This window comes from Lepisma saccharinum, chromosome 24, assembly GCF_977018435.1.
Source record: "Lepisma saccharinum chromosome 24, izLepSacc3.1, whole genome shotgun sequence".
NCBI classification, from domain to species: domain Eukaryota; kingdom Metazoa; phylum Arthropoda; class Insecta; order Zygentoma; family Lepismatidae; genus Lepisma; species Lepisma saccharinum.
In genome coordinates, this window is record NC_139252.1 from 63383355 (window position 1) to 63411275 (window position 27921).

At 36.7% G+C, this 27921-nt stretch overlaps 1 protein-coding gene across 1 annotated transcript; it reads right to left on the reverse strand.

Moving 5' to 3' along the window:
* Positions 1-733: 733 nt before the first annotated feature.
* On the reverse strand, positions 734-26461 carry LOC145978206 (uncharacterized). The gene is made up of 4 exons (XM_083110646.1): positions 26408-26461; positions 24096-24207; positions 10251-10336; positions 734-2260 (listed from the first exon to the last, which is right to left on the reverse strand). Exons 1-4 carry the CDS (start codon positions 26459-26461, stop codon positions 2162-2164), a joined length of 351 nt encoding a protein of 116 aa, XP_082966772.1. The 3' UTR covers positions 734-2161.
* Between the last annotated feature and the right edge of the window lie 1460 nt (positions 26462-27921).

A 27921-nucleotide genomic window follows, 5' to 3' on the forward strand; every position in this document is an offset into this window, starting at 1 on the left:
TTCCACCATCGAATGTGCTGCGCTCGCGTGTTGACAATGGAATATCATGGTCATTTTACAATAATTGTAGACACATACGTATATGTAGAATTTTGGCTTTGTAGTTTCAGCCCACAATCATCTTTTATTTTCATATATCACTCATTTTTATGTGGAGATGATGACTATGTAAAAGGTAATAAAAAGGTAAAGTGCTCCCCTGTGCATAGCACCATGCCATGAAGGCTTATAGGGGGTGTGGGGGTAACGCCCCACACTTTCTTGATCCGGTCGCGAGTGGGGGTGATGTGATCAGCATCACGCCCCTGACCGCCTTTACCCCCCAGGGTTTCCCCCAGGTACCCATGTTATTCGATGATGATTACTATGACGACGATGACTGTTCACTTAAGTTTCAATTTCACTGAGTCTTTCACCTCACGATCCATATTTGAGGCCCCACGACCACAGACAAATGACAGTTATACATGTACTACTGGGCTTCGAGTGTATACCGCTCATTTTCCCTGGTCAAACGGTATTCACTTGAGCGAAAAACTCTTGATTCCGTACGCTAGCATCATCCATGCGAACTATTTGGTGCTCTCCCTGCAGCACTCGGACGTGGACCCTCATGGAAGCATGAAGAAAGAACAATTTGTTATTGCATGATAATACATCTGAGCAAAAAGTATAGAACAATATTCCAATAGTGTAAAACTTAAGTTAAAGAGCAAGTGTTTTCATTCAGGGTAAGAACTTTATTTTTAACAAACTTTATCCAGCTTAATAAAAGATACGAAGCATACTTCAGAACATCACATGTGTTTTCTTCCCAAATATTGAAGTACATTTCAACAAGACTGAAATAGGTGAAACTCTACTGTGCTAAACCTTGAAATTACCTTAATGTTTTTGTGCTCTTAGCTGCATTAAATAAAACTTACATTCTTTAGAACTCTCTAAGCTCATCCTTTCCGTTAGTGTCTAGGATGGAGTGGTTAGCTGATGCAATAGAAAGTCTGGAATCAGGGCATAGTCACGAATGTTTTTCTCATTCATTTATTCATCAACATAGGGGGCAGAGGAGGAAAATTCTCACCATGTCAACATTTTGACATTGATGTCGTAACCCAAATATAGTTAAAATTCACTGCTTATGCAAATACGAGGGTTGTTCAAGGAAAAAGTTTCCCTTTGTTTCAAAAAAATTATTTCTTTAGTTACAGACAATAATAAAGTGGTTCTTTTTCACTTTTCAACATAATTTCCAAGGCGGCACAATCATTTGTCCCATCGTTGCACAAGTTTTTGAAAGCCATGTGCAAAAAATTCGGGGTCCAGGGAACGAAGAACACTTTTCACGGCTGTCTGAACCTCCAAATTACTGTGAAAACGTTGACCCTTCAGCTGGGACTTCAGTGCAGGAAACAAGTCACTCGGGGCCAAGTTAGGGCTTTCCCATTTCTCAAAGTTTATCCTGTGTTAGTGCTGCTGAATGGGGATGAGCATTGTCATCCAAAAGAATGACACCAGCAGAAAGAAGTCAGGACGTTTGCGGCAAATTGCTTTTTTCACTTTCTCCAGTGTTTGGCAATAACGTGCAGCATTGACTGTTTCCCCCTTTCTTCAAAAACTCTGTGAGCAATACTCTACACTGCCAAAACACGTTGTTCTGCCATGACTCGCTACTCCTTATGGCCAGGGCAAGTTTCTCACTGCATGACTCACGCTAATCACGTGCCGCGCATGCACAGTAGCCCACACGAACATTGAATTGTGTGGTAAATGTAGAGGAAAGACGAGAGAACACATTGCTAGTTTCATTTCATTTATCGGGCTCGTACTTTCTCCCAAAAAAAGAAGGGAAACTTTTCCCTTGAACGACCCTCGTATATAATACTTCTGTGTGATTAGCAGAGAAAACAATTTTTTGACATCAATAAATTAGGTTTAATTATAAGTCACCTGGAATATACATGTGTAAGAAATGAATTGACATCTTTCTCAGAAGTTTATAGTAAATTATTTCCTGTACATTTATGCGTTTAGAGTCTTCGTTTGCACTCTAGTTCCGTCTATCAATGTGTTTGTGTAATGCAATGCGCCCTGCTTCCATTTCAGAACGACTCCCTTGAAATGGATTTGTCTCGTCCATCCTAGAGAATATAGTCTCTTGCAATCAGTGCAAGTCCTTATCTCGAGGAATGGCTTGCAGTTGTGGCTTCTTCAATGTCCCAATAGAAGGTGAGCATGGCTCCCCAGCAGAATGCCCAAATGGCTGAAAGGAGACGGAAAGAATGTTTTACAAACAACGTAAACTCTTCAAGAACGAAGTAAAGCACTTGACACGTTCTTTGGTCAAAAGAACATGATTTAACTACCAGAGCAAATAAAAAAATCACATGAAAGACTCAAAAGCATTTGTGGGATGCCTCAGGGTATGGGGTAATATCTCTCTTCGTTGTTCAAACCAAATAAAAATCAAAGTTAAGTTTGCACTAAGAAAAAGGAAGTCTATTTTATTTCTTTGCAAACTAAATACTTATATGTCTAACATATAATCCATGTCACTCAAAGAAATTAAACTTCTTATAATTCAACTTGATCACTATTCAAAAAATCGAGTCTGAACTTGGAAGTCAAGACAAAACACACTCGCAATTGCCATGGTAACAGCCCTTACAAGATAAGTATATACAGGTTAGTCAATATCCTGACATTATCAGTGATAGGTAAATTACAGAAATTAAGATTAGAGAACAATAAAAATTTGTACAAGAGAAAATATAATTAATAACAAAAAATATTAGTGCAATGGGAAAAGATGTGTCACACTGAAGTATAGAAATACAAGAACATGGGCAAGACCAGAGACTCCTCTATTGCTACACCCTTGTGACTTACTATCGGATTAAAAATTATGGATACTTGACTTACGTGAAATTTAGAAATTTTGTATTTCCGCATTGCACAATTTAGGGGAGACCGGGGTAATTAGAACAGGAAACAGCCTGTAGAAGTTCCACTGTAAATTACTCAGAAAGTTACTGATGGATTTTTTAAAAATTTCTACCATTTCAAAGAACATCTTTTGTATATTTTTGAAAAAAATAATGACCATACCTGCATTGCAAATACTCGTCCAAAAAAAAAAATTGTCATGACACCATAAAATTGTTCCAATTACCCCATTTGGGGTTAATGGAACATAAGTTAGAAATTTCAACTGAATAGCTTTAGATTGCTGTTGGGGTAATAAGAACATCATATATAAATGTCTCATTTATCCTGCAAATTTGAACACAATAGCTCTACTTCTTCTGGAGTTATCAATGCTTGTTTAAATAAAATCCCAAGTTAACGTCTTTTTTCATAAAGTTCAATTTCCCAGCTGTGAAGCAAACATGTGTGAATGAAAATCAGTGTTCTATGATTTATTTGAAAGGTTACAGGCCATTCTACAATGTAGTAAAGAAAAAACTTCTAATAGTTACATGTACAATCTAGTATATCAATTAGAAAAAGTACAAAAAAGCATCTTTTTTGGAGGAAAACTTACTCCAATTTGTAACAAGTAGTGCTAATACTTCTAAAAACACTTAAGATAACTTACACTAACAGGTTTAACTGTCGTGAAAAACTAATATATACAGAAATTAAGCTTATCAGTCTCAAAAAACAATTATATATGAAACCATAAAATATAGGCTACATGACAAAAGCTACACCAAAGAACACTTGACCCATATTAACATTTGTCAGTTTGGCACCAGTAGATCTACTGATTTGAATGTTTGATTTCTTTTTTGAAAGCTTCATACTTGCTCTTAATGATGTCATACAATGGAAGGGTAAATGGACCGATTCCATTTAACTCCAAAGGTCCGTAAAATATAAACTTCCTATCAATTTCCTCAACATCAGGTCTTCGTGGCCAATCGAACTTGCCAGTTTCTTTTTCCTCCAGAAACTTGATTGTTGCTTTAGACTGGCCATTAGAGATTTTAATAATTCTACCAACATACCACTTTCGCTCGTAATATACAGCGTAGTACTTTTCCAGTTTGAATAGGACTACATCGTCATCCTCTGATTCTATTTTACTATGTATATCACAATATACTTATCTAATGATTACAATTACCGTTTTTTGAATGTTGATACAAAATACCAAGTATGACATTATATTATACATTGTACAATTTTAAAGAGTTGACCTTTGTATATAAACCTTGATGCCAATGCAAATGTACACAATTTCAATAAATTTAATTATAAATTTGAATGTATCATATCTTTCTTGTCTGAAAGAACACATATGATTGAAGATATTTGTTTTTCATATTGCCAGTCAAAAATAACTGTTATGACTAAATTATTATAAATATTGCACAAATGTGGAACTTTGAACTTAGCCTAACCATTTTCAAATGTTGTTATGACAATGTATTATTTTTATTGTCATATTCATGGTATTTCAAGATGATGTTCTTATTACCCCATGACTGTTCTAATTACCCCAAGCAAAATCAAGCAAATTACGCAATGTTCTAATAACCCCTTTGGAGAAATTTTTGGGGTAATAAGAACTTTGCTTATAAAAACCAGGCAAAATGCCCATAGACAACCAAACTCACATGAAAAGATGTGTGCCCTTATGTTTTATTATAGGGGTGAAGAAAATTTTGCAAGGGTTCTTTCATTCACATCCAGTATATGCAGAAGCAGAGAAACACCAAACATGCGTCACATCATTTTTTGCAGGTGTATAATAAAAGTCAAATAAAACTTACTTTTGTGTAGTTATTCCAATAACAAATTTTCTGCATGTAGGTTTAAGTGTAGGTACATAGGTATGAAATGTTATTACACCAGTCTTTTCGTTTTAAATTATTCTACATTAACATGTTCCAATAACCCCATGTTCTAATTACCCCGGTCTCCCCTAATGGTTAAATCCTATTAATTTTGAAGATCCTCTGTCTTCATTCACTAAGGGTACGGCATCTGGAGCGGAGGTGGTTGCAGTGATGCAGTACCATTAAATTGTGCAATGTGGAAATACGAAATTTCTAAATTTCACGTAAGTAATTTTAAACCACGTGTACCGCTTTCATCATGAATGGATACTTGAGTTTGGACTCCAATTAAAATTAACCAGCTGAGCATAAAAACGAGTTACATCAAAATTTAGCTTATTCAATTCTGTGTTAATCTATGGTATCCAATTTTTTTTAGTGTGCTTTCTATTTTTTATCTTCATGAGAACAAAAAAATGCCTTTTTTAGTTTTGTAAACAATCGCGCTCTGAAAATTCTATAAAAAACTGGGTGTTCTTAATTTTCAGATTTTTAAAGTTTGCCAAAAAAAAAAAACGTTCTTCTCAATCTTGTGAAACAACCTTAGTATTGGGTAGTCCTAAAAATACAATATTGGTCTTGTTTTCAAGCTGTTTGTATCTGTTTTTAAAATCCATTATCATTGTTAATTCATATTGCGAAACCGATTTTATACAGATTTTTATTCAAGCGACATCACCGTATTAAAATGTCACCGTGATCAGACCACCCATTTTTTATTTATAGAATTTCAAAGAGAGCGATTGTTTGCAAAACTTAAAAAAAGACACTTTTTTTGTTACCACGATAATAAAAAATAGAAGGCATACTCAAAGGAAAAATTGGTTAGCATAGATTAACACAGAATTGAATAAGCTAAATTTGGATACAACCCGTTTCTATGTAGGTCTACTGGTTAATTTTTAATTGGGAGTCCAAACTCGAGTATCCGTAATCCGGTAGCAAGTTTGGCAATGCAGTACACAACAAAAATAAAACATGTCCATGGTAACAAACCTTCCTTGATTGGTTCAACGTCCAACACAGTGTTTGTCTACCTGCCCACTGACAACTCTGGGAAAGGCATTTGAGGGTTTTAATTCATATAAATATCAAATGTATTTAAAACGACAAGTTCCCACATGGAATCGATTTGAACTTAAATCCTTCACTACCAGATGATGTAAATGAAGTTTTCCGAAGGGAAGCTTTCAATTTCCGTGCGCTGCAAATAGCCATATTTCAAATGCAATATAATACCATGTGCTGCAAATAATATACATATGGTAAGTGCCCCTGAATCTATTTTTAAAATTAAATGCAATGATGTAACTTTATTCCATCTTGTGGGTGAACAATCTAAAATTTTCTTTTGGATAAAAAATCAAGTATTATACATAATGAAGTTAGATGTAGAATGTATATTACGTATTGTTCATTTATTTTACTTTTGTTTTGTATTGTGTCCCACCCGTGACACAAAAAACAATTAATTTCTCCTTTAACTGTTACATCCCCCCCTCAAACTCCACTAGAATATTCAAAGGTGAATTACCTTCTCCCTTTAAATAAATTTCTTGTTAAGTGAACAGTCAGTGTTTCATCTGTCCCACCCATGACACAAAATTGTTCACTTACAGCTATAAATCTGGGAAAGTATTTTAAGGGTGGTTATGTTTAAACAACAGTGTTTAGTTTCATAATTCATTGCACAGAAACCCTTAGAAAGATGTTATCAGTAGAATAGTTACTTTAATGTAAAAAATGTAGTCCCCATGTGGTATTTAGTGCATTTGAAATCTTGTATTTGTACTTTCCGTTTAATTCCATAAAAATACATTATCGGTCAAACAGTGAATTTTATTAGGTAATATACTAACAACTTCATTACCTGTCTGTATCCAGTACACTGTATTGAAGTAATAAATATTCAGAAATGGATAACGTAAGCTAAGAAAATAAATTGTGAGCAGAATGATCAAGGTGAGAAACGCTGTGGGGATCTGAATGAGGGCTTCTGACACCAACCAAGGTAGCATGAATTTTGGATTGGGCTGAAACAAAATTGATATGTATGTAGATACATGTATACAGATACTTGTAAGGTTCATTCTATGCAACATCATCACAGCTCCCGAACTGACCATCTCAGATTTTCATGAAATTTGGTAGGGTGGTAGAGGGCATGAAGTAACTTACATGTGTACAATTTTAGCCCTCAGTGATACAGTGTTTGTACAGCAGGGTCAAAAAAATGTCAAATTTATGCTTGCAAGGTTAAAAAAAAATCATAACTTTCTAGTGTAACTTTCATCTTCGGCTTGTTTTCAATCTAAGGGAGCATAATTTCATAAAAAATAGTCTAAGAAAATATTGAAAGTTTCATTTTAACGTCACATTATGTGACATTTGACCATGGGCGGAGTTTGAGCTTTTGCTTTGGGGGGGGGGGGCAGACTCTGGGAGAAGCATATTATATTATAAACTAGGGGATATTCACTAACCGTCAGGTATTGAATATCCCCTAGTTTATAAGGGGTCCGGAGGCCTTCCCCCTGAAATTAAAAAAACAACAATTTAAAAGCTCTGAGTTTTATGTCTTTTAGATTTGAAAATGTTAAATTTCCTCGCTTAAGTAAACAAATAGTAATTAGTATATTGGTTGTCAGTTTTAAAAGAAGCAAAACAGTACGATTATTGCATTTTGCATTTCATTATTTTTTTATGGATACAATACTCTATTACTTTAAAAATGTTACGGTACAATAGTAAGCTTGAGAAATTTTAAAAAAATTAAATTGAAAAGTTCTTTTGAGGCCTCAGCAGTAACTGTTGACCCAATACAAAGTCATTTTGTTTTTCTTTCTTCAAACTACACATCAATCAAATCGTCTAAGACCCGCTATTGCGGCACAATTACCGCACATGACATCATGCCAAAAGTCAAGATTTGCGTTATTGCTTCATAAAAATGTAGTATACTCTTAAGTCCTCTAAGTATCACCAGTTCGGCATCTTTGACATAAAGTAAAGTGAGGTTTCTTTGGGGACGAGCGCTATAACTGAACTTAATCATGTGTTATTTTTAGTCTTTTTTAAGTTGGGGGAGGCTCCAGAACTCTGCCTATGCATTTGACCTTGAATACCTGATGAAGTGTATCTTCAATTTTGGTGGGAATAAGATATGTTATACAGTTAAGTGAAGGGCTCGGGTGTAAAACATGGTAAGCGACATTTTGTTGATTTCTGAGTTCATTAAGAAAAGAGGTTATTAGAAGCTATACTGTAGATAAATTGTTTTCGTGTTGTGTTTACCAATTTCAGAAGGCTTCACTGAGTCCAATGCAAATTGTATGACATGGCAATTTCACTCGAAAATTGAAGGATGGCATATTTTACTTTGTAACTCAAAAATGACCAAAATGTCAAACTACCAAATTTCATGAAAATCCAAGATGGTCAGGTTGAAAAGTTCTTTTTTTTTGTGATGGTTTGGTATGGAATGGCCTGTAGTTTTTTCACGCCAACATTACATTCGTATAAGGTCACATAGGGCTGTACGTGAGAATTGGACCATATGATTTTGAAGATTTTCTCAATCCTTGCATATTGTTTTACCTAGCATTGTTACAGTAGCACTAATAATAGTAATTGATTCATTTGGTTTATTCTACTTTGCTTTTCTGCAATGATATGATGATGATGATGATGAAGAAACACTCACAAAGTTGCCCAGGCTGGTATTCAAACCTGAGACCCATGGAGTTGTAGCATTCTGTTTTACAATTATAGTACTTTTCTTTCTTTCGGAATAAATATAGAAAAATTACACTAAACCATGATTTACTAATTGTAGTTATGATATAGTTTTTAGAGCTCAATAGTTGTTTTATTTTGTATTTTCTGCAATATTTCACAATGATAATTAACTAAATCAACTTTGTAGTATTTGGATTTGAATACTACAGAATTTTTAGGGCAATCCAAAATATTATCACAGAGTGGGGCTCAGGAGGCAAATGTCCCCTTTGCCATGTTTGCTGCTATACCCTTTGACACATGCATTGCCTGAGGAAGTGAATGAGTCATTGAGGTTCTTTGTGAAGTGTTTCTTGACTCCAAATCTTAGGTTCACAAGTTCGATTCCCCAAAGGATGTTCTAATTTATTTTTCCGTAATAATTTGAATTACAGACAATCTTTTGAGTATATTTTCAGAAAAACACCATATTGAAGGAATTTCATATCATATTGGTGATAATTACATTTTATATTGATATGTGAACCATCTTTATTTTAGTTGTCATGTGTCTTTGATAACTACATGATCTGGAGGCCACATATAAATTAAAGAATCGTATTTGCCAGCATACACATTTTTGAGGAACAATATCACTGAATTTATAATTAATTTGCAGTATTTGAAATATAAAGTTATATGTAAATGTAGGTCTACTTTCAACAAATAACTTGCCTAATCTAATCATCTTCTTCACACACTGCAAGGAAATCATCTAACTCGGAACAGAGAAAATTTCCAGAAACTATGATAATGAAAAATAGTATTGGCGCATAAGACACATTCTGTTTTTCAGACCTAATTTTAAAGGAAAAAAGTGTCTCGTATGCTGGCAAATATGGTAATTCCTGTGAGGGTACAAGAGAATGACAAGATAATAAAGTCAATTCACGGACTTATCTTAAAATAAGTTTTGCAGTTTCCACATTGTAAAAGGTAATACACAATACTGTCGGCAGTTACAAGCAGCCATCTGCCTCCAAGGTGCAAAGTTGACCTTCAGGGTAGGGTGTTTGTCGTGCATGCACAGAAGCAGTGAGGGTTTCTGAGGAACACCATCGTGATCAGACATGACAAGTTCTTGCAGTTAACTTGATGGTGTTACCATCTGCAACACTCATCCTTAATTCTTACATTAAGAATATCTATTGGCTTACAAAAAGTGAGCTTCATTTTTTCTTTGTCATAAAAAATCTGAGCAGTTCACAACATTATGTGGCATTGACTATCATTACTAATTCTTCCCAACTTTGAAGAAGGCCCTGGCCTGATTCCAATACGCCAACTTAGATGATGAGAAATGCACCATTTGAACAAATGAAAGCAGAGTACTGATTTTCAGGAGAAGGAATCTTCAACCTGGTACACAGGGCCTCCCCGATGGTGCAGTGGTAGCATCGTTGCCTTGTAATCAAGTGGTCCCAGGTTCGATACCCGGTGGAGGTACATAGTGGTTCGGATCCCACTTTAAACTGTAGGTCCAGTCCCGATTAGCCTTACTGTGCATAAAGTGGACTTAAAACACCAAATCAACTCAACCTGGTACACTAGTGTATCAAGTATAGTTTTCCTTGAAGAGAACTGCAAAACTTATTTTCAGACAACTCCTCGTGTGTGATGTTAGATACATACCAGAGAAACACCCAATATCAGAAGAGAAACTGCAATTAAGTCAGCTAGTGCATCCCAATGCTCTTGCGAAGGGTCAAAAGTGAAGACTGGAAGAAAATATATATTTTTAATATATTTACTTGTATGGCATAATGAGAACAACATGAGTATAAGCAATCATTTGTATTCTTTTGCATATTGGATGTTTATAAAGAACAATCTTATGGAAGAAAATGCAAAACTTATAATATGTGATACATTATGAGAGCAGTTGCTATACATCAGACAATAATATAAATATATAGATTAATAGGGCTAGGATTTTGATGGCCTTAAAATTGCAAAAAAGTGATCTTTAAAAAATGCATTTATGACCTAATACATGCAGGAAAACAGGAGTGCCCATTCCCCCCAAGGCCAATGATGCAATCCCCCCCCAAATCATGTCATGTGCCCCTCTCAAATTTCATAATGCATCCCCCTGGGCCCGGAATCATGCCATTCGTTCCGTCAAACCATGTTATAATCTCTCTAAAGTATTTAATTACGACAGCGTGTCTACTGACAGTAACTTTTTTTTTTTTTAGCTTTACTGAACAGTATAATTTATCTGTCGCTCCTCTCTAAACAGGGTTGTCCAACACCCCAAGATCATGAATGCATTACCCCCCCCCCCCACACACCTTAATTCATTCATCAAAATTCCCCACAATAGTTTGGATGAATACATAATAGTGATGTTTATTTGAATGCAATAACATGTTGAACTGTCCAATTTAATTTATTTTATTTAATATTAATTGTTCACTTTTCAAAATAACGGAGAGCTAGCACATTGATTGCTTAAATGTAATAAATTAAATTATATAAATATGCATTTAAACAGTGTTTGTGAATTGGAGAATAAGATTTATAAAATCCACACATTTAGCACAAATTGTTACACAACTTAAGATAGAAAATTCAACCTGGCCAAACAAATAACTTGCTGCAGCCCCGCGACAGGTTAAGTTTGCAGCAACATTTCACACATGTAGACCCAAACGTGCACGCAGAATATAGTTCCGCTACAATACTGCCGATTTTCTCGCTGCCTGTGACATGAACAGCTCGACGGTTGAGGTAAGATTGTCACGGGAGATGCGCGCCATTCTAGCATGGATTAATACATAAAACTTGCTGCAAACTTAACCTTTCGCGAGGCTTAGGTAGAAATTTCTAAGCTCAGGGCGAGAATATAATACGGTTCCTCCTTCAAAGAACTCGCTCCCTCTGCTTGAGGTAAATATAATTATTTTGGTAATCCATAGCAATAATTACGTGGATTTTATCTTCAATGCAAATTTCACTTGTTAACGTAAAATTTTCCTGTGAAAGGAAGTTAGAAATGTGAATTTGAAAATATTTATTTTCCTTTTTTGGGGGGGGGGGGTAACGTGCAAGGTGTTAACACATGACGTACAACTATTACAGCATACAGGAAATCAATAATACAATAATATTGCTAATAGAAGTACACCATCCAAATGATGCGCCTGCTTTAAATTAAGCAGTATACCAACACTAAGCATTATATTTTAAGAAGTGATGTTATTAATCAATATAGAGAAAATCGTCAATGTCTTGTAATGTAGGGATGGTATGAAACTTCAGTGTCACCCGAGCAAAACCTGAAACACATATTTCCCTAAGACACCACTGCGAACGAAGCGAGCAAGAAAATTTTTACATCCATTTCTTTGCAGGCTTTCAAGAATATTAATTTAATGGGGTGTTGCCAGAAATTTTTGCCGGGGGGGGGGGGGGTCGGGCAAATGATAAATAGTAGAAAAAGAATAAGTATTATTACCACGGTTATAAATGTTATTATACAATAATAAATATAAACTAACAAAATTAAATTTTATTCGAAATAATAATAATAATTATTATTATATGAATGGTGAGACTCGACCCACCAAACGAGTGAATGCCAGCACAACTATTTTCTTTTGCATTTTATGCAGTTAGTATCTGAATGCATTTTGATATTAACCTTTGCACGTCTCGTTCACGAAAAGGCTTTAAATGTTAGGGATTTATTTTTCATAAAGTGTTGTATGACCTCTCACCTACAACTGTAATTATTAGAATTTTGAAAACTGTGGAACCATTTGTTCTTTGGATGAAATGGTAGAATATAACCTTGTTCCTGTATTTTACAGTCAATGTTTTCGATTCAATGCATTTTTACTTTGATTATTCTGTTCGAATACTAACTAAATGAACTTTTATTTCTGTTCTTAACAATAAGAGTAACAAACTTTTGGCTTTCTTGTATCTCTAAATGAACTATGTCAATTGCAGGGGGTACACGGACCCTTTCGACCCCCTTCCCAACGCCCCCCCCTGACTACAGAAATCCCTTGACAATCCAAGACTTAATTCTTTATCAAGAGCTTCATATCTCCTCCCTTAAATTTAATACTCAATCCTCCTACCAAAATTTCCATGACAACTTTAGACTTACTTTTTATATTGAAGAATGGATATTGCCTCCTCCAAAACAAATAATTCTCAGTCCTTACACCAGAATTTGTGCAACAGTCTAAGACAAGAGTAATGCACAAGAATTGGATGCCCCTCAATTTAATGCTCAATTCCCCCCCCCCCCGACTCTGTTCCGGAAATCTCTGGAGGAAGGTTGCGCACAGCGTCAAAGAAGGGGGGGGGGGGATGGACTGAGCAGAGAGAAGCAGTACACGCTGCTGGGAAGGCTGGTAACTACAGTCGCTCCCCCCTGCCCCCTTCTCTCACGTGTTCATTGGTGGAGCCGTCTCGGGCCACTACTTGCGCAGGGACTTTTTCTCGTCCGCTTGCTCCAGAGTATAACTGAAATACCCGGCATAATCAAGGACTTAACGCTGATATTGAAGAGTTGGATGTATTGTCCCATCAACATTTAATTCTCAATCCACCCCCCAGAATCCAGGGGTCAATTTAAGGCCTAATATATAAGATTTGTATTATGCCCCCCCAATAACATATTACCTGTTACAATTTCCTCGGAAGTCTACAAATTGATATCTATACCTAGGTATAGCAGCAATGGTTAATTGACGTGAACAATGTAGCTTTGGACACAAGTTTGAATTACCATTGAAATTTCAATTATAAAAATACCCCCCCCCCCAAAAAAAAGCTCCAAAGTTGAGTGGACACAACATGTGTCCAGAAACCCACCTGTGGGCACCACTACCCCTATATATCTACTTTATTTTCTTCATCTAAGGGATTCAATATGGTGGATTTAAGTTGTAAACTTTTTACATATATTTTAGAAAAATATATAAATATTGAATTTTATATTATTTGAATGTACGAAAAATCTCGATGGCGCAGTCTGCGCCAAAATACCCCCCTGTCGGCACCCCTGCAGGAAAATGCCCTAAACTTAGAAAAATGGCCTAAAAATTCTGAAAGATTTGTAAAACAAATTTATAAACTACCAAGAGAAATTCAAATTACAAATTTACGTTACAGTATCTATCACATGTTCATTGCGTATGGTAGTACGAGGGTCACTATTTATATTTTGAGCCTTGGCAACACTGATTGAAGTTAGGCGCGATTTGACGTTTGCACGGAATCGTCTGGCATTATTGACCATAACGTACTTCAAATGTTTTGTCAATAGCTTCATTTGTGTTGTTTATGTTGCCTTGGAGATTGCGCGACAACAATAAAATGGAATTGACTCGTGAACATTTTCGTGCGATGATTTTTTACGATTTTCGACGTGGATTATCAAGACAAGAGTGCATCGATCAACTTACTTTCACATTTGGCGATGAAGCCCCATCCTTTGCCACTGTGAAACGCTGGTATAACGAATTTAATCGTGGCCGCCATTCGCTCACCGACGAGATTCGCGAAGGTCGTCCAAAATCAGTTGTTGTTCAAGAAAACATTGATGCTGTGCAAAACCTAATACTGCAAGATCGTCATGTGACATACTGTGAGATTGAGGCAACCGTAGGCATTAGTTCCACAAGCATATATAAAATATTACGTGATCATTTAGCTGTGAGAAAGGTATGTTCTCGTTGGATCCCATACAATTTGACAAAAACTCAAAAAGACGCTCGCGTCAATTGGTGCAAACAAATGCTCAATAAATACAATCGTGGTGCTTCAAAAGACGTATATAAGATTGTAACAGGTGACGAATCATGGATATATGCATGTGAGCCGGAACGTAAACAGCAGTCGACTGTATGGGTGTTTCGAGATGAACCCAATCCAACAAAAGTTGTTCGCGCTCGAAGCACATCGAAACAAATGGTCGCCTGTTTTTTCGGGAAAACTGGTCATGTGGCAACTGTGCCTTTAGACGAACGTAGAACGGTCAACTCTGAATGGTACACAACAATTTGTTTGCCAGAGGTCTTCGGTCAAATACGGAAAACAAACAAACGCCGTCGAATCATTCTTCATCAAGACAATGCCAGCTGTCACACATCTCGTCTAACAACCGACTTTACGAACAGTCAAAAAATCGAATTGATGGGTCATCCGCCGTACAGTCCTGATTTGGCACCCAATGACTTCTTCTTGTTCCCGAATGTCAAGAATAAATTGCGTGGACAACGATTTTCGTCGGCGGAAGACGCCGTTGATGCGTTCAAAAACCATATTATGGAGGTGTCTCAATAAGATTGGAAAAACTGCTTTGACAAATGGTTCGAACGAATGCAAAAGTGTATTGACCATAAAGGAGAATACTTCGAAAAACAATAAAGCAGTTTTCAATGCCAAATTCCTGTTTTTTCATTGTTAGGCTCAAAAAATAAATAGTGACCCTCGTACAAGTAAGAAAGTTCACTTTTTGTCATCTTTTACACTTTAAGTACAAAGTTGCAGTACACAACAAAAATCTCATGAAAATTTTCAAAAGTGAATGATTGTCGTTTTTTGGTTGCTGTTAAGTCACTTTCAATTCCATAGAATGCAAATTGCTTCCCTGACAAAATGTCCGATACAGAGCACAAAACTTTGTACCCCTTGCTTTTAACAATAATCCGTCTGGCGACAATATATTTACTGATAGAGGAGGAAATCACATTGTTTGAGCTGAATTGTTACACAACAGCTTGTGTCAACAATACTGCACAGAATTTCTTTGTTTCTTCAAACACAGTCATTCAGAACTGCGCTGAAGACAATGAGACGAGAGTAGGGAACATCTCTCCTTCAAAGGGTTACATTTGCATATAAAATGCCCCTTCTTTCACCAAAATGTAGAAAAATGCATAAAATGACTTTTAAAAGGTCGAAAAATAACAAACGGTTTAAAAAGTTTAAAAAATGCCCTTTACTTGAAAAAGGGTAAAAAAATGCCCTAAGAAAGACATCCCAATTAATTCACTTACATGTAAAACACATTTCTATCTACTTATGCAATATTTCTGCCTTACCAAAAAAAAGATGCATTTGCATCAAAATCCTTTCCCTATAGATTAATATGCAGTGACGTGCACTGAGGAGTAGATAGTCTAGCAGTGATACATCAATCAATCTCTAATTATTTTCAAATAACAATATTTATTGTCGTGTTGAAGCCAAAGTTTACATGCAACACTTATTTTTTCACGCGCTTCTCGTCTCTCGGTGAAATCAGCCGGTAAGACTGGACTAGCTGGGTCTCCCTCCGCCTCACCAGTTCCAGGTAGAAACGGCCGCTAAAAGGAAAAGGGAAGATTTCTGCCCCTACCTCCCTTGCCCCCTCGCCCCCCGTTCAATTGGTTGAAAGCCCGTGCTTTCAGGTCCTCCAGATAGGGGATTGATTCCCTTCGATTCCTTTGTAAATGCTTTAAAGAACTCAGGGGATAAGTCTGCAGTACTTATGTTCTCTGTATTTATGCACGTTGTATAATATGTATCTATAATGTGGGATGTAAAAATATAGTTTTATTGTTTATGAAATTGGAACGTATTATGTGCAGACAATAATACTTGGAAATGTTATGGTTTCTTTTATTATTTTTTTTTCAAATACGGAAGATATGATAAATATTTGCTCACGCTCTCTCTCGTCTTAGTAGTGTTTTATTTAAATATACTAATCTCTCGACCTCCAATAAAAAATAAACGGGTTAGCTAAACGGTCATAAATACGGATGTAATTATTTGGGAAAGAGAACACGCGTTCCTCTTGTTGTTGTTGGTTTATTTTACTTCGCTTTCCTTCCACATTTGGTTATCGCGAAAATGAGGATGAGTGATGATTTGATGAAATTTATGAAGGGACCTCGCAATGAACATCCATGTCCAGGCCGGAATTCGAACCCATGATCACGAATTCTTGTTCCTACGTGTTGTACTCTGCAGTGAATTAAGAAAGTAAAGAATATTATTGGAGAAACTACAAAAAGATGTATTTTGTTACCTGTTTATCCCCCTGTAATATATCGAATTTTTGCCACCTCCCATCGCTTATTCTAGCTGTATAGATTTAATCGTGATAAGTAGCTAATGAGCTTATGGAAGTCATGAGGGACAATAATGAGCAGAGAACTCTGGACTCCTGATTTTGCAGTACCGTGCTCATGCACTGGGAAGAAATTATTTGTATTTTCTTAACGTTGCTCTTCCATCACTTTACCTAATTCCTGCCATGAGGATGAACGTACGAATTCAATTAAACGGTTGAAGGGTGGATACAAGAGAAACACTCATGCACAGGCCAGGGCTCGAAACCGGATCCTTCAGTAACGACATCGTGAGATGGAGGAATTAGGGAAATCAAGCAATGCATTTTTTCAAAGAAAATTAATCATGTACAAAGATGGTGTTTCAAAAATTCAATTGAAAAATACCACTGAGGAAAAATACAGTTTGTTTTACCGATACCCACGTATCCGAATAGTTAGAGCTTTCTCTCTTCTTTGTTGCCAGCAGACGTCCGTGGGGGAGTGAGTGGTTATCACAGCGCGCTACGACAGTACGGGTTCCGGGTTCGAGCCCCGACCTGAGCGTGGGTGTTCTTTGTGTGTGTCCCTTCATCAATTTTATCGTATCATTATCATCGCGATTAATCAAATGTGGCAAAAAGCGACGCCAGGTAACAAAAATTAAGTCAAATCATTGATTGATTTGGTTTATTTTACTTCGTTTTTCTGCCACACTTTTGGCTAATCGCGAAGATGATACGATAAAATTGATGAAGGGGGTGACACAATGAACACCCGTGGACAGGCCGGGATTTCTGGCTTAGTAGTAAAATCAAATCCTTTTTTTATTTTCAAAACAGGTGGTTACATCCTACCTTTTTTAGTAGTCATTACTCAATTTGTAATCTTTTCCCACCTTTGACGTTTTTATTTTAGGAATACTGGGCTCTAAAAGGGGGGTTGACCGAAAACAACCCCCCTTGGGCACGCCAAGGATTGCTACCCCACGTCATTGTTAATATGTGAACAGCAGTGGTGGTGACTGGGTTCCAAAACAGGGAAGGGGCAAGGACAGTTAACTTTCCCTTGGTTGATAAGGTTTAGCATAGTGCAGGGATAAAAGTGGAGGGGCAACTGCCCCCTCTTGCTGCCACTGACGAACAGCATTACTTGTCTCCACCTTTCAACCTTTTTAATAAGCTCTAATCTTTGACATCTGGATTAAGATCCAAATATCATTATAAGAAAAAATTAGCAATCAAAGGTAAGTAAGTGAACTTATATTTCATTGTGTGTAGGACATGTGTAAAAATCTTCAAAATTTGACAAACTATGATGTTTATTTTAAAACTATCAGTATACCAAAATGTACAGTGTCTCTCAAAAGTTTTAGGACAACGACATTTTAAACTAGGCAACCCAATTGATACAAGGCGTTGGTGGGTTGCGTGTAGAGGTAGGCTCAATTTCAGGGTTGCCACATGCACAATAGATATTTATAAAATACGCGAAAGGAATAAAAACAAGTAATATTGTATAAAATTATGAAAAATATCACTATTATATCGCAAGTGACAAAATTCTTTCTGAAAGAAAAAAAAAAGGTTTCTTAGTATTTCATCGTTGATGAGTCTACAGAAAGGAAAAGAGGCGAGAGAAAACGAAAGGTGACAAAGGAGAGGAGAAAGAGAAAGCGAAAGGAGAAGAGGAAAAGTAGAGGAGAGAAGAAAGAGAGGATAAACGAGGAGAGGAGATGTAGTGAGGAGAATGGAAAAAGATTCTAGGAGAGATGAGGAAAATGGAGCAAAGAAGAGAGAAGAGGAGACGAGAGGAGGGGAGTGGAGAGTAAAGTAAAGGAGAGAAAAAGAGAAGAACGAAAAGAAGAGGAGAAGAGTGCAGTGGAGTCGGAAATCTAAGACAGGAGAGGAGATACGAGGAGTGGAGATGAGTGGGATGGAGATAAGATGCGAGAAAAGTAGGGAAGGCGATATGAAATAAAAGCAAAGCGAGCAGAAGGAGGGGAGAGGAGAAGGAGAAGATAAGATCAGAAGGGACTGAAGAGAAGAGGTAGTTGCAGAAAATATCGTCTCAGCGTCAAGAATTGATGCATTGGTCAAATTATCGACATGAAACATTCAATAACATTTTGAAATGTATTGGAGAATGTATTCGATCGGTTCGAAATGCATTTTGGCTTAGTTCAGAGCAAGGTAAAATCTTCCATGTAAGATCTTTGATTTTACCTGCGATTATACCACTAAAATCATGAATGTAATTTGAATATTTATAAGAATTATCCAATTTTTATCCACTTGAAATGGAGATTTTGTAATTTAATATTTCCCCTCCCCCCATCGTTAATTCCAAACTGAATCATTCCGTTTCACACGGCGTGGACAATGAACACAATGGGATAGGTCTAAAACTTACGAAAATTTTCTGCCACCGGAAGGGTTTGAACCTACGACCATCAGATTGACAGTCCTAAACGGTAAACACTACCCTACAAGCTTTCGCTCCTGAAAGTAAGTAGAAGGAGCTGACCAATGTGAAATGTAGATGCAACTCTCCTCCTACATGTAATGTGCAAACAATACTTGTTTGTAACAAAGAAAACGAAGGTAGTACGACTCGGCGAAAACATTTAATGGAGAATTGCACATGATGAAAACTTTTCATTCGATATTTGCGGAGGTATCCTTTCATTGAACTCGAGTGGGAAAAGGGATAAAATTAGTATGTCCTGAATTGCCACAAATATAAATAGTTATTTCATTAATATTTGTCAATGTCTTTGAAGCAGTACACAATTATGGTTAGAGTATCATAATTCACGATCTTATATATGAAAATATCCCTTTGAATGTGTGTCAATTCATTTATTTGTGTATTTTTTCATAAATTCCATATGCAGAACAATGTAGCCACTATACACTGCTATTACATGTTACCATGCTCTTGTTTATAATAAAAAGAGAATTTTAAAAAATAACGCCTAGTATGGAGGATCGAATGCTTTCAAGAACTCTAACCAGTACACTACGCCCTTTGTTTCCCTTGAAGCAACAATTCTTAATTATTCTGTCGCGTCAATATTGTAAACGTTATCCTGCAAAAAGAAGTTCAATACTCTTATATAGCTCTGTACTTCTAGAATTACTCTATACACATGCATTTGAAATTTAACTCTGAATTTATTTCTTCGTTGTTAGTATATCTAAGCTTGTGAATATACTTTATTTGTAATTTTATAACGGTTACATGAACATCTACGAAATAGTTCCTTATAATAGCCTCCGGTTGACCAAGTTGCCAATATAAACAAATGGAATACAGATTGTCTTCGAGCTAACATTGTTAAAAAGGAGCGGATACATGTATTACTATCCCAATACTTATTCAATAAGATTTCTTGTTTGTCAGAAATTCTGACAAACTATTGCATGTTGAGCTAGTGCTCACCTAGCCGCCTCTGACGAAATCTATCATTCTTCAGATTCTCTTTCAAATTCGACTCTGGTCACTTGTAACATGCTGGGTGCAGACACTGTGCATCGACGTACCGTGTTTTGCGATAAGAAGCGGCCTTGAATAGCGTGAGTGAGTCACTTTGAATGCGAGCAAGCTACGCTATCAAGCTTGTCTGCCTTTGAAAACCAAGTCATTTTTTTTCCACCGTTTCTGAACGCGATTGCTATTTTAGAAGTATATATTCTCTCAAAAGAGCACGAAAGCAAATTTGACCAATATTCTCCCGTCGTTTAAAACCAAATATTATCTATTAAACGAAAAGTTCACGATTGTGAATAAACGGTTTAACCTATCTCAGCATAGGTTCGATCCCGTGTTCAGTCTCCGGGAATATTCGGCCTGTGTATAGGGCCGGTGGCAACTCACTATCGTGAGGAAATTGGGAAGCTCCGAGTGAGTGAGCGTAATCCGGTCGCGAAGGTAAGCCTTCGGTAGGTAAGCCTTGGCCCAATATTGGGCTGTAGCGCAATAGGATTATTATTATTTAAATAATAAAATTTAATAGAAATATTCTCCGAAATTTCTCTCCCATTGTCTACGTTAGGCCAGTACCCAGGAGGGGGGGCATGCCCCCCTCGAACACTGAAAAAATATTTAAATATGAACCTATCAATAACTACGAAAATAACATCGTCGATTTTAGAAATTGGAAAAATTTCAATTTTGTTCTTACATAAATGAATCCGTTTATTGCGCAAAAGTCTCCAGGCTGCAATATTGGGTAGTTTTAGTTTTATAATGATTGATGCAAGGCTACCAGACGTCCGATTCAGCGATTTTGTCAGGACAGTGCGTTACTTTCAATCCCTGTCCCGACTTTTTCGAACTGCAATCGTGATGCGAGAATGTCTCTTTATTATTGCTTTTTCTTAACTCACAATTAGACATGTTCTTTATTGTAATAATAATTCCTAGTACGCAACATTTAATTTATAAATATATTATTTTCTAAACATAGAATTATCATGACTTTTCAAAGGCGCTCGGACTATTTGAACTATTTTGTAATATCTGTCTCTCTCTTTCTCTCTCTCTCTCTCTCTCTCTCTCGATCTCTCTCTCTCTATCTCTCTCTCTCTCTCTCTGTCTCTCTCTTATATATATATATATATATATATATATATATATAAATAAATTATGAATTTGGGTCTGGCCCCTCCCTCAAAGAAATCCTGCGTATGGGCCTGGTCTATGTCAATGACAGAAATGCGAGCAATATTTGTATTTATTTTTAACCCAATTAAAGGAATGTGGAAGAATTTAAAAGAAATAAGAAAGAGCAGAACGACTGTTACTCTACTTTAAAAATTGTTGTTCTTCGGGGAAGAAAAATAAGAAGGATTTCCTCCAGCACCTTAACACAGTGTCCCACGAGTCTCTCTTGATGAATACTGTCAAATGTGAAGTGATTTTATGAATAAAATTTTCCGCCTGTTTACGTCTAACGTTGCGCAGATTTGGTAGTTCGCAAACGGTGTAATTATTTCATGTTACCTTACGCAACAGCAAATACATTTCATAAGACTGTTCTGAACACGACACTTGCGTCAGTAAACAAACATTTCGTCTGTTGCAGTATCACAGGAAAAGAATATCGTCCTGCAATGTTCAAGCCTCTAGATATTCTCCATTAATAATTTCTAATCACAATAATAAGTTAGAAAAAATTACTCGCATTCGCAACTACCAATATTCTCGTTTTTCTTCATCACTTCGAAAATTATTTCTCGAAGATATCTGTTATACTACAAGAAAGCAATTTAAAATTAAAGTAAAAGTTTAACTACATGTATACCCAACGACATTTACAATATTGGAGGGACAGAATACTTAAAAATTGTTGTTTCAATCGAAGGTAAGGGCGTGGTGTAGTGGTTAGAGTTCTCGATTGGGCTGCTAGCGGTCCCAGGTTCGATCCTCCATACTAGGTGTGGAGAGCATGGTAACATTATTTGTCATAGCAGTGTATAGTGGCTACATTGTTCTGCATATGGAATTTATAAAATAAAAAAATAAACAAATAAATGAATTGACACACATTCAAAGGGATATTTTCATGTATGAGATCTTGAATTATGATACTCTAACGATAATTGTGTACTGCTTCAAAGACATTGACAAATATTAATGAAATAACTATTTATATTTGTGGCAATTCAGGACATACTAATTTTATCCCTTTTCCCACTCGAGTTCAATGCAAGGATACCTCCGCAAATATCGAATGAAAAGTTTTCATCATGTGCAATTCTCCATTAAATGTTTTCGCCGAGTCGTACTACCTTCGTTTTCTTTGTTACAAACAAGTATTGTTTGCACATTACATGTAGGAGGAGAGTTGCATCTACATTTCACATTGGTCAGCTCCTTCTACTTACTTTCAGGAGCGAAAGCTTGTAGGGTAGTGTTTACCGTTCAGGACTGTCAATCTGATGGTCGTAGGTTCAAACCCTTCCGGTGGCAGAAAATTTTCGTAAGTTTTAGACCTATCCCATTGTGTTCATTGTCCACGCCGTGTGAAACGGAATGATTCAGTTTGGAATTAACGATGGGGGGAGGGGAAATATTAAATTACAAAATATCCATTTTAAGTGGAGAAAGTGGATAAAAATTGGATAATTCTTATAAATATTCAAATTACATTCATGTTTTAGTGGTATAATCGCAGGTAAAATCAAAGATCTTACATGGAAGATTTTACCTTGCTCTGAACTAAGCCAAAATGCATTTCGAACCGATCGAATACATTCTCCAATACATTTCAAAATGTTATTGAATGTTTCATGTCGATAATTTGACCAATGCATCAATTCTTGACGCTGAGACGATATTTTCTGCAACTACCTCTTCTCTTCAGTCCCTTCTGATCTTCTCTTCTCCTTCTCCTCTCCCCTCCTTCTGCTCGCTCTGCTTTTATTTCATATCGCCTTCCCTACTTTTCTCACATCTTATCTCCATCCCACTCATCTCCACTCCTCGTATCTCCTCTCCTGTCTTAGATTTCCGACTCCACTGCACTCTTCTCCTCTTCTTTTCGTTCTTCTCTTTTTCTCTCCTTTACTTTACTCTCCACTCCCCTCCTCTCGTCTCCTCTTCTCCTCTTCTCTCTTCTTTGCTCCATTTTCCTCATCTCTCCTAGAATCTTTTTCCATTCTCCTCACTACATCTCCTCTCCTCGTTTATCCTCTCTTTCTTCTCTCCTCTACTTTTCCTCTTCTCCTTTCGCTTTCTCTTTCTCCTCTCCTTTGTCACCTTTCGTTTTCTCTCACCTCTTTTCCTTTCTGTAGACTCATCTGCGATGAAATACTAAGAAACCTTTTTTTTTCTTTCAGAAAGAATTTTGTCACTTGCGATATAATAGTGATATTTTTCATAATTTTATACAATATTACTTGTTTCTATTCCTTTCGCGTATTTTATAAATATCTATTGTGCATGTGGCAACCCTGAAATTGAGCCTAACTCTACACGCAACCCACCAACGCCTTGTGTCAATTGGGTTGCCTAGTTTAAAATGTCGTTGTCCTAAAACTTTTGAGAGACACTGTACATAGAAATACGTATGACAAGTGGAACTTTTCATCAGAAATGATTGATTGATTGAATTGGTGTTTTAAGTCCACTTTATGCACAGTAAGGCTAATTGGGACTGGACCTACAGTTTAAAGTGGGATCCGAACCACTATGTGCCTCCAGCGGGTATCGAACCCGGGACCCCTTGATTACAAGGCGACGACGCTACCATAGCGCCATCGGGGAGGCCCTTTTCATCAGAAATTATATAACAATAATAAGGTACAAATTTGCCAGTTAGGATAAAAGAAAGTTTTCGTATTTTGGTTCTTGATTTTGTGAAGTACGCACATGCAGAAGATTGGTAAAGCAATGAAGTAGTGGTACTTACTAGGTTGCAACATTTCTTGTGTATTGCGTGGTAAAAACTGAGCAAGTCGATGGGCTTCATCCAGTGGCCTGGATATTGACATAAAACCAAACACCCTCATCAAAGCTGCACACTAGCAATTAAAAAGAAAGTATGTTAACATTGATTGTAATCATGAAATTAGATACAAATAAATTCAAATCAGGTTTTGTGCAAAATTATCACTTCCACTGAAATAGCTAAATTCTTCTGCATGTATCGAATCAGCACTGCAATCTATGCTTTTGTGTGGGTTGGGGGGGGGGGGCTATGATGGCATAATGGTAACGTCATCACCTTGTAATCATGGGGTCCCTCCCCGGTTCGATACCCAGTCACGATTACCCTATCTGTACAGAAAGGACTTAAAACCACAATTCAAACAAACAATTCATGCATTTGTTTTTGATTGATTGATATGTTGTTTTAAGTCCACTTTATGCACAGTAAGGCTAATCGGGACTGGACCTACAGTTTAAAGTGGGATCCGAACCACTTGTGTCTCCACCGGGTATCGAATCCGGGACCCCTTGATTACAAGGCGACGACGCTACCACTGCGCCATCGGGGAGGCCCTTTATGCATTTGTGTGTGTGTGCGGGGAGGGATGCTTGTCCTGGTGTGGAGCCGAGGCCTCCATATCACTGAGAAAATTAAACTTTTGGCATCGAGTTGGAGCTGCAACAATTCTCTTCTCCCCCCCTTCTACAATTTAGTAAGCTACTAGAAAGTAGATATACCAAAATTCTGTTTCCCTGCTCGGTGAGGAGGGATTTTAAAGTTGCCGCTTCTTGTCCCAAAAAAGGGGACAGCGGTAGGTCTAATTGGCTGTTTGACCGCAATCTCCTTCTTAGGTAAACGCGGCAACGGAGGGTCACTGCCACAGAGGCGGTCCCCGCGCCGGCTGTTACGGGGGTGGTACTTTAGTTTCGCCTTAGGAAGAGCGAGTAATTTAAAAATACAACTTTTATACGTTGCTGTAGTTTGTAATCGAAAATATAATTTTAAAATATATTTACATTTTTCAAATTCAGAATATTCCTTTCCATATCGGAGATTACGTAGAAAGTATTCGATGTTTATTACCTTTATCAAAAAAGTTGAACAAAACGTATTTTTCGTACATTATGTTAATTTCTGGACACACACTAAATTAATTTTTGAAGAACTGAAAAGAAGGCATTCCAACGTTTACAACGAATACATGGGTATTAGGCTGCCTGTGTGGTCACATGAGCGAAACCTGAAGTATGCGATTAGTAATTTAATAATATCATGGCGGACGGAGTTATACAGGGTGTCCAAAAAGTCACGCAACCGAGATTTTTAAATTACGTAACTTTTGTACAAAAAGATGGAGACATGGAACTTACACAGGGTGTTAACTTTGTCTATGTGAATATTTTTGAACGTTCAGCACGCGGGAAAAGTTACTAAGGTGTAAACCAGTTTTTGTACGAAGTAAAAGCAAACACGAATTTAAGGTTTCGAGTCGATTGCAATAATTTTCGATGTGTATTGGTAGCCTCTTTTTCGAATTGAAAACAGAACTATGAATTTTTATGCATCTCAGACGATTTGTGGGGTTAATTATATCTTTATAAAGTATATCTTTTTTTAAAACAAAAAATACGAGGTGTACTGGCAACTGGTCGCGTCAGAGGGTAGTACCAGGTGTTCCCGACATTTGGCTGTGTTATTCTAATCCAATCAATTCTCAGATGAAATAAATGAATTGAAATTTATCGTACAGAAAGATGGGTAGGTTAGGTTTTAGTAGATGCATGGAATAAAGTTAGGTTCGATAAACCTATCGCTTGTGCAAGGATAGGCTTACTTGTGTTGTATTAAACACATTCAATTTTTTTGGAGTTGATATCATATTATTGTGAATATAAGCAGCCAACAAGGAAAACTACGCAAATAAGTTCATTTTTTTTTGTCCCAAATATGCACTTTTTGTATGGTATTTGGAAGTGACTGCCCCGCCCCCTCAACCTCACTAATTCTTTAACGACGTCGCTCTCTCTGGTTAGGCTCTTTGTGCACAAAGTGTACAACCTTTTTGTGATATTACATGTGGCTGTTATTGAAAATTTATATTAAACTATTCTCACATTTTGACCTAATTTTACACCAACGACACATCGCAAAATGTGGCTACATTTCGTGCGTTGTGATTGAAAGGAAGCTCACTAACCTCGTACTAGAGTGCTAAGAAAATAAAACTACAACTCCAAAGTCCATAGCCACTGCAATTATAAATATACAAATACTCAAAGCTACTATCTTACCACGTGTATAAAAGCTACTGTATTGAGAAGTGGTACTTTCCACGACATAGCCATGAGTCAGTCTTTTGTTTAAAATTTCAATGCTAGAGCCATGAGTCAGTCTTTTGTTTAAAATTTCAATGACCTAGCAATTGTGGATCAATGAATGTCATTGCCATACATTGTTTTTTGTAGGAGAACTTATGTTTACATACGGAACCACAGACTATTGAAGTACCTCACAAGATATGTGCATTAGATTTTGATACAAGCGTCAAGTCGAGCATTTGAAAGTACACAAACTGTGCTGATTATAATCGATAACTATACAAATGAATTTGTGCTTTCCGATAACTATAATGCTTTTAAAACCGCTTATAATACTAACAATACCCTTTCTAAAGTTGATTGAATTTACCTAACAAAATATTTTCCAGACCAGTTTGAAGCCATGCTGCAACTCCTGGAAGGAAGATAATGTGGAGATGGCTAATTTCGGATGGTAGGTGGAAGCCCGATTATCGTGGGTGCTACTTACAGATATCTAGAAACGTTGCAAGAACAATAATGGAAGCAGTTATATTTGTGGGGCTGCGCGAACTGACATCAATTTGAAGATAAAAATAAGTTGTGCTGTAAAATAAAGTCAATAAAGTATGTAGCAATACTCAATGTGATGTTTAGATCTAATATTTTTGGTACTGACGTTGCATTTTTTATGAATTTTTACCACGACTCGTGTCTTCTTGGAAAATAAATTACAACAGTTTAGTGTAGCATGTAAAAACAATTTAAAATATCTGAATTCAGGGTATGGGAAGGAATTATAAATCGAAAATGGTTCAAATAGTGGAAAATATGAATTGGAATTGTTCTCAGCGTTATTGTTTGGCGCCAATGATGAAGCATTGAAGCCCATGCTATTTTGTTTCCAAACTTCGTGGCGCAACAGCCTTTGGGGGTCAAGGCCGGTCAAGCAGCTTTTCGTTTTGATGGTCGTGGCCTCTAGTCATATTGCTGTGGAGTTCTGGCTTTCGAGACCCGAGTCCGCTTCTGTTGATTTCAAGTAAAGACATTCCCTGTGCATCGCACCCACAGGCGTGCGCACGGGGGGGCAAGAGGAGCAGTTGCCCCCCTAATACTTTCACTTAGAAATTTATTGTAGAGCAATCTTATCCCGTTATTAAACAATATTATGCTATTAAATAAAAAATAATAAATTGGCCTGTACTCCTTTACTATACCGGAGACACCTATCAATGATTTATTTCGCAATTTTTTACATTGCTAACGTACTATTCTGCATTGCGGAACATTTCTTTAGGTGAAATAATGAATTTCTAACGAAAAATACCTAAATTAAAAAAAATTAAAAACATTTCACGAAATTTTTTAACCAAAAAAAGTTGAATTTTTGACATAAAGAGCAATTATTAAACCATTGACGTAAGCCCCAAAAACCATTGACGTTAGCCCCACAAACAATCCACGGGTAGCCCCAAAAACCATTGACGATAGCCCAAAAATTCACGATA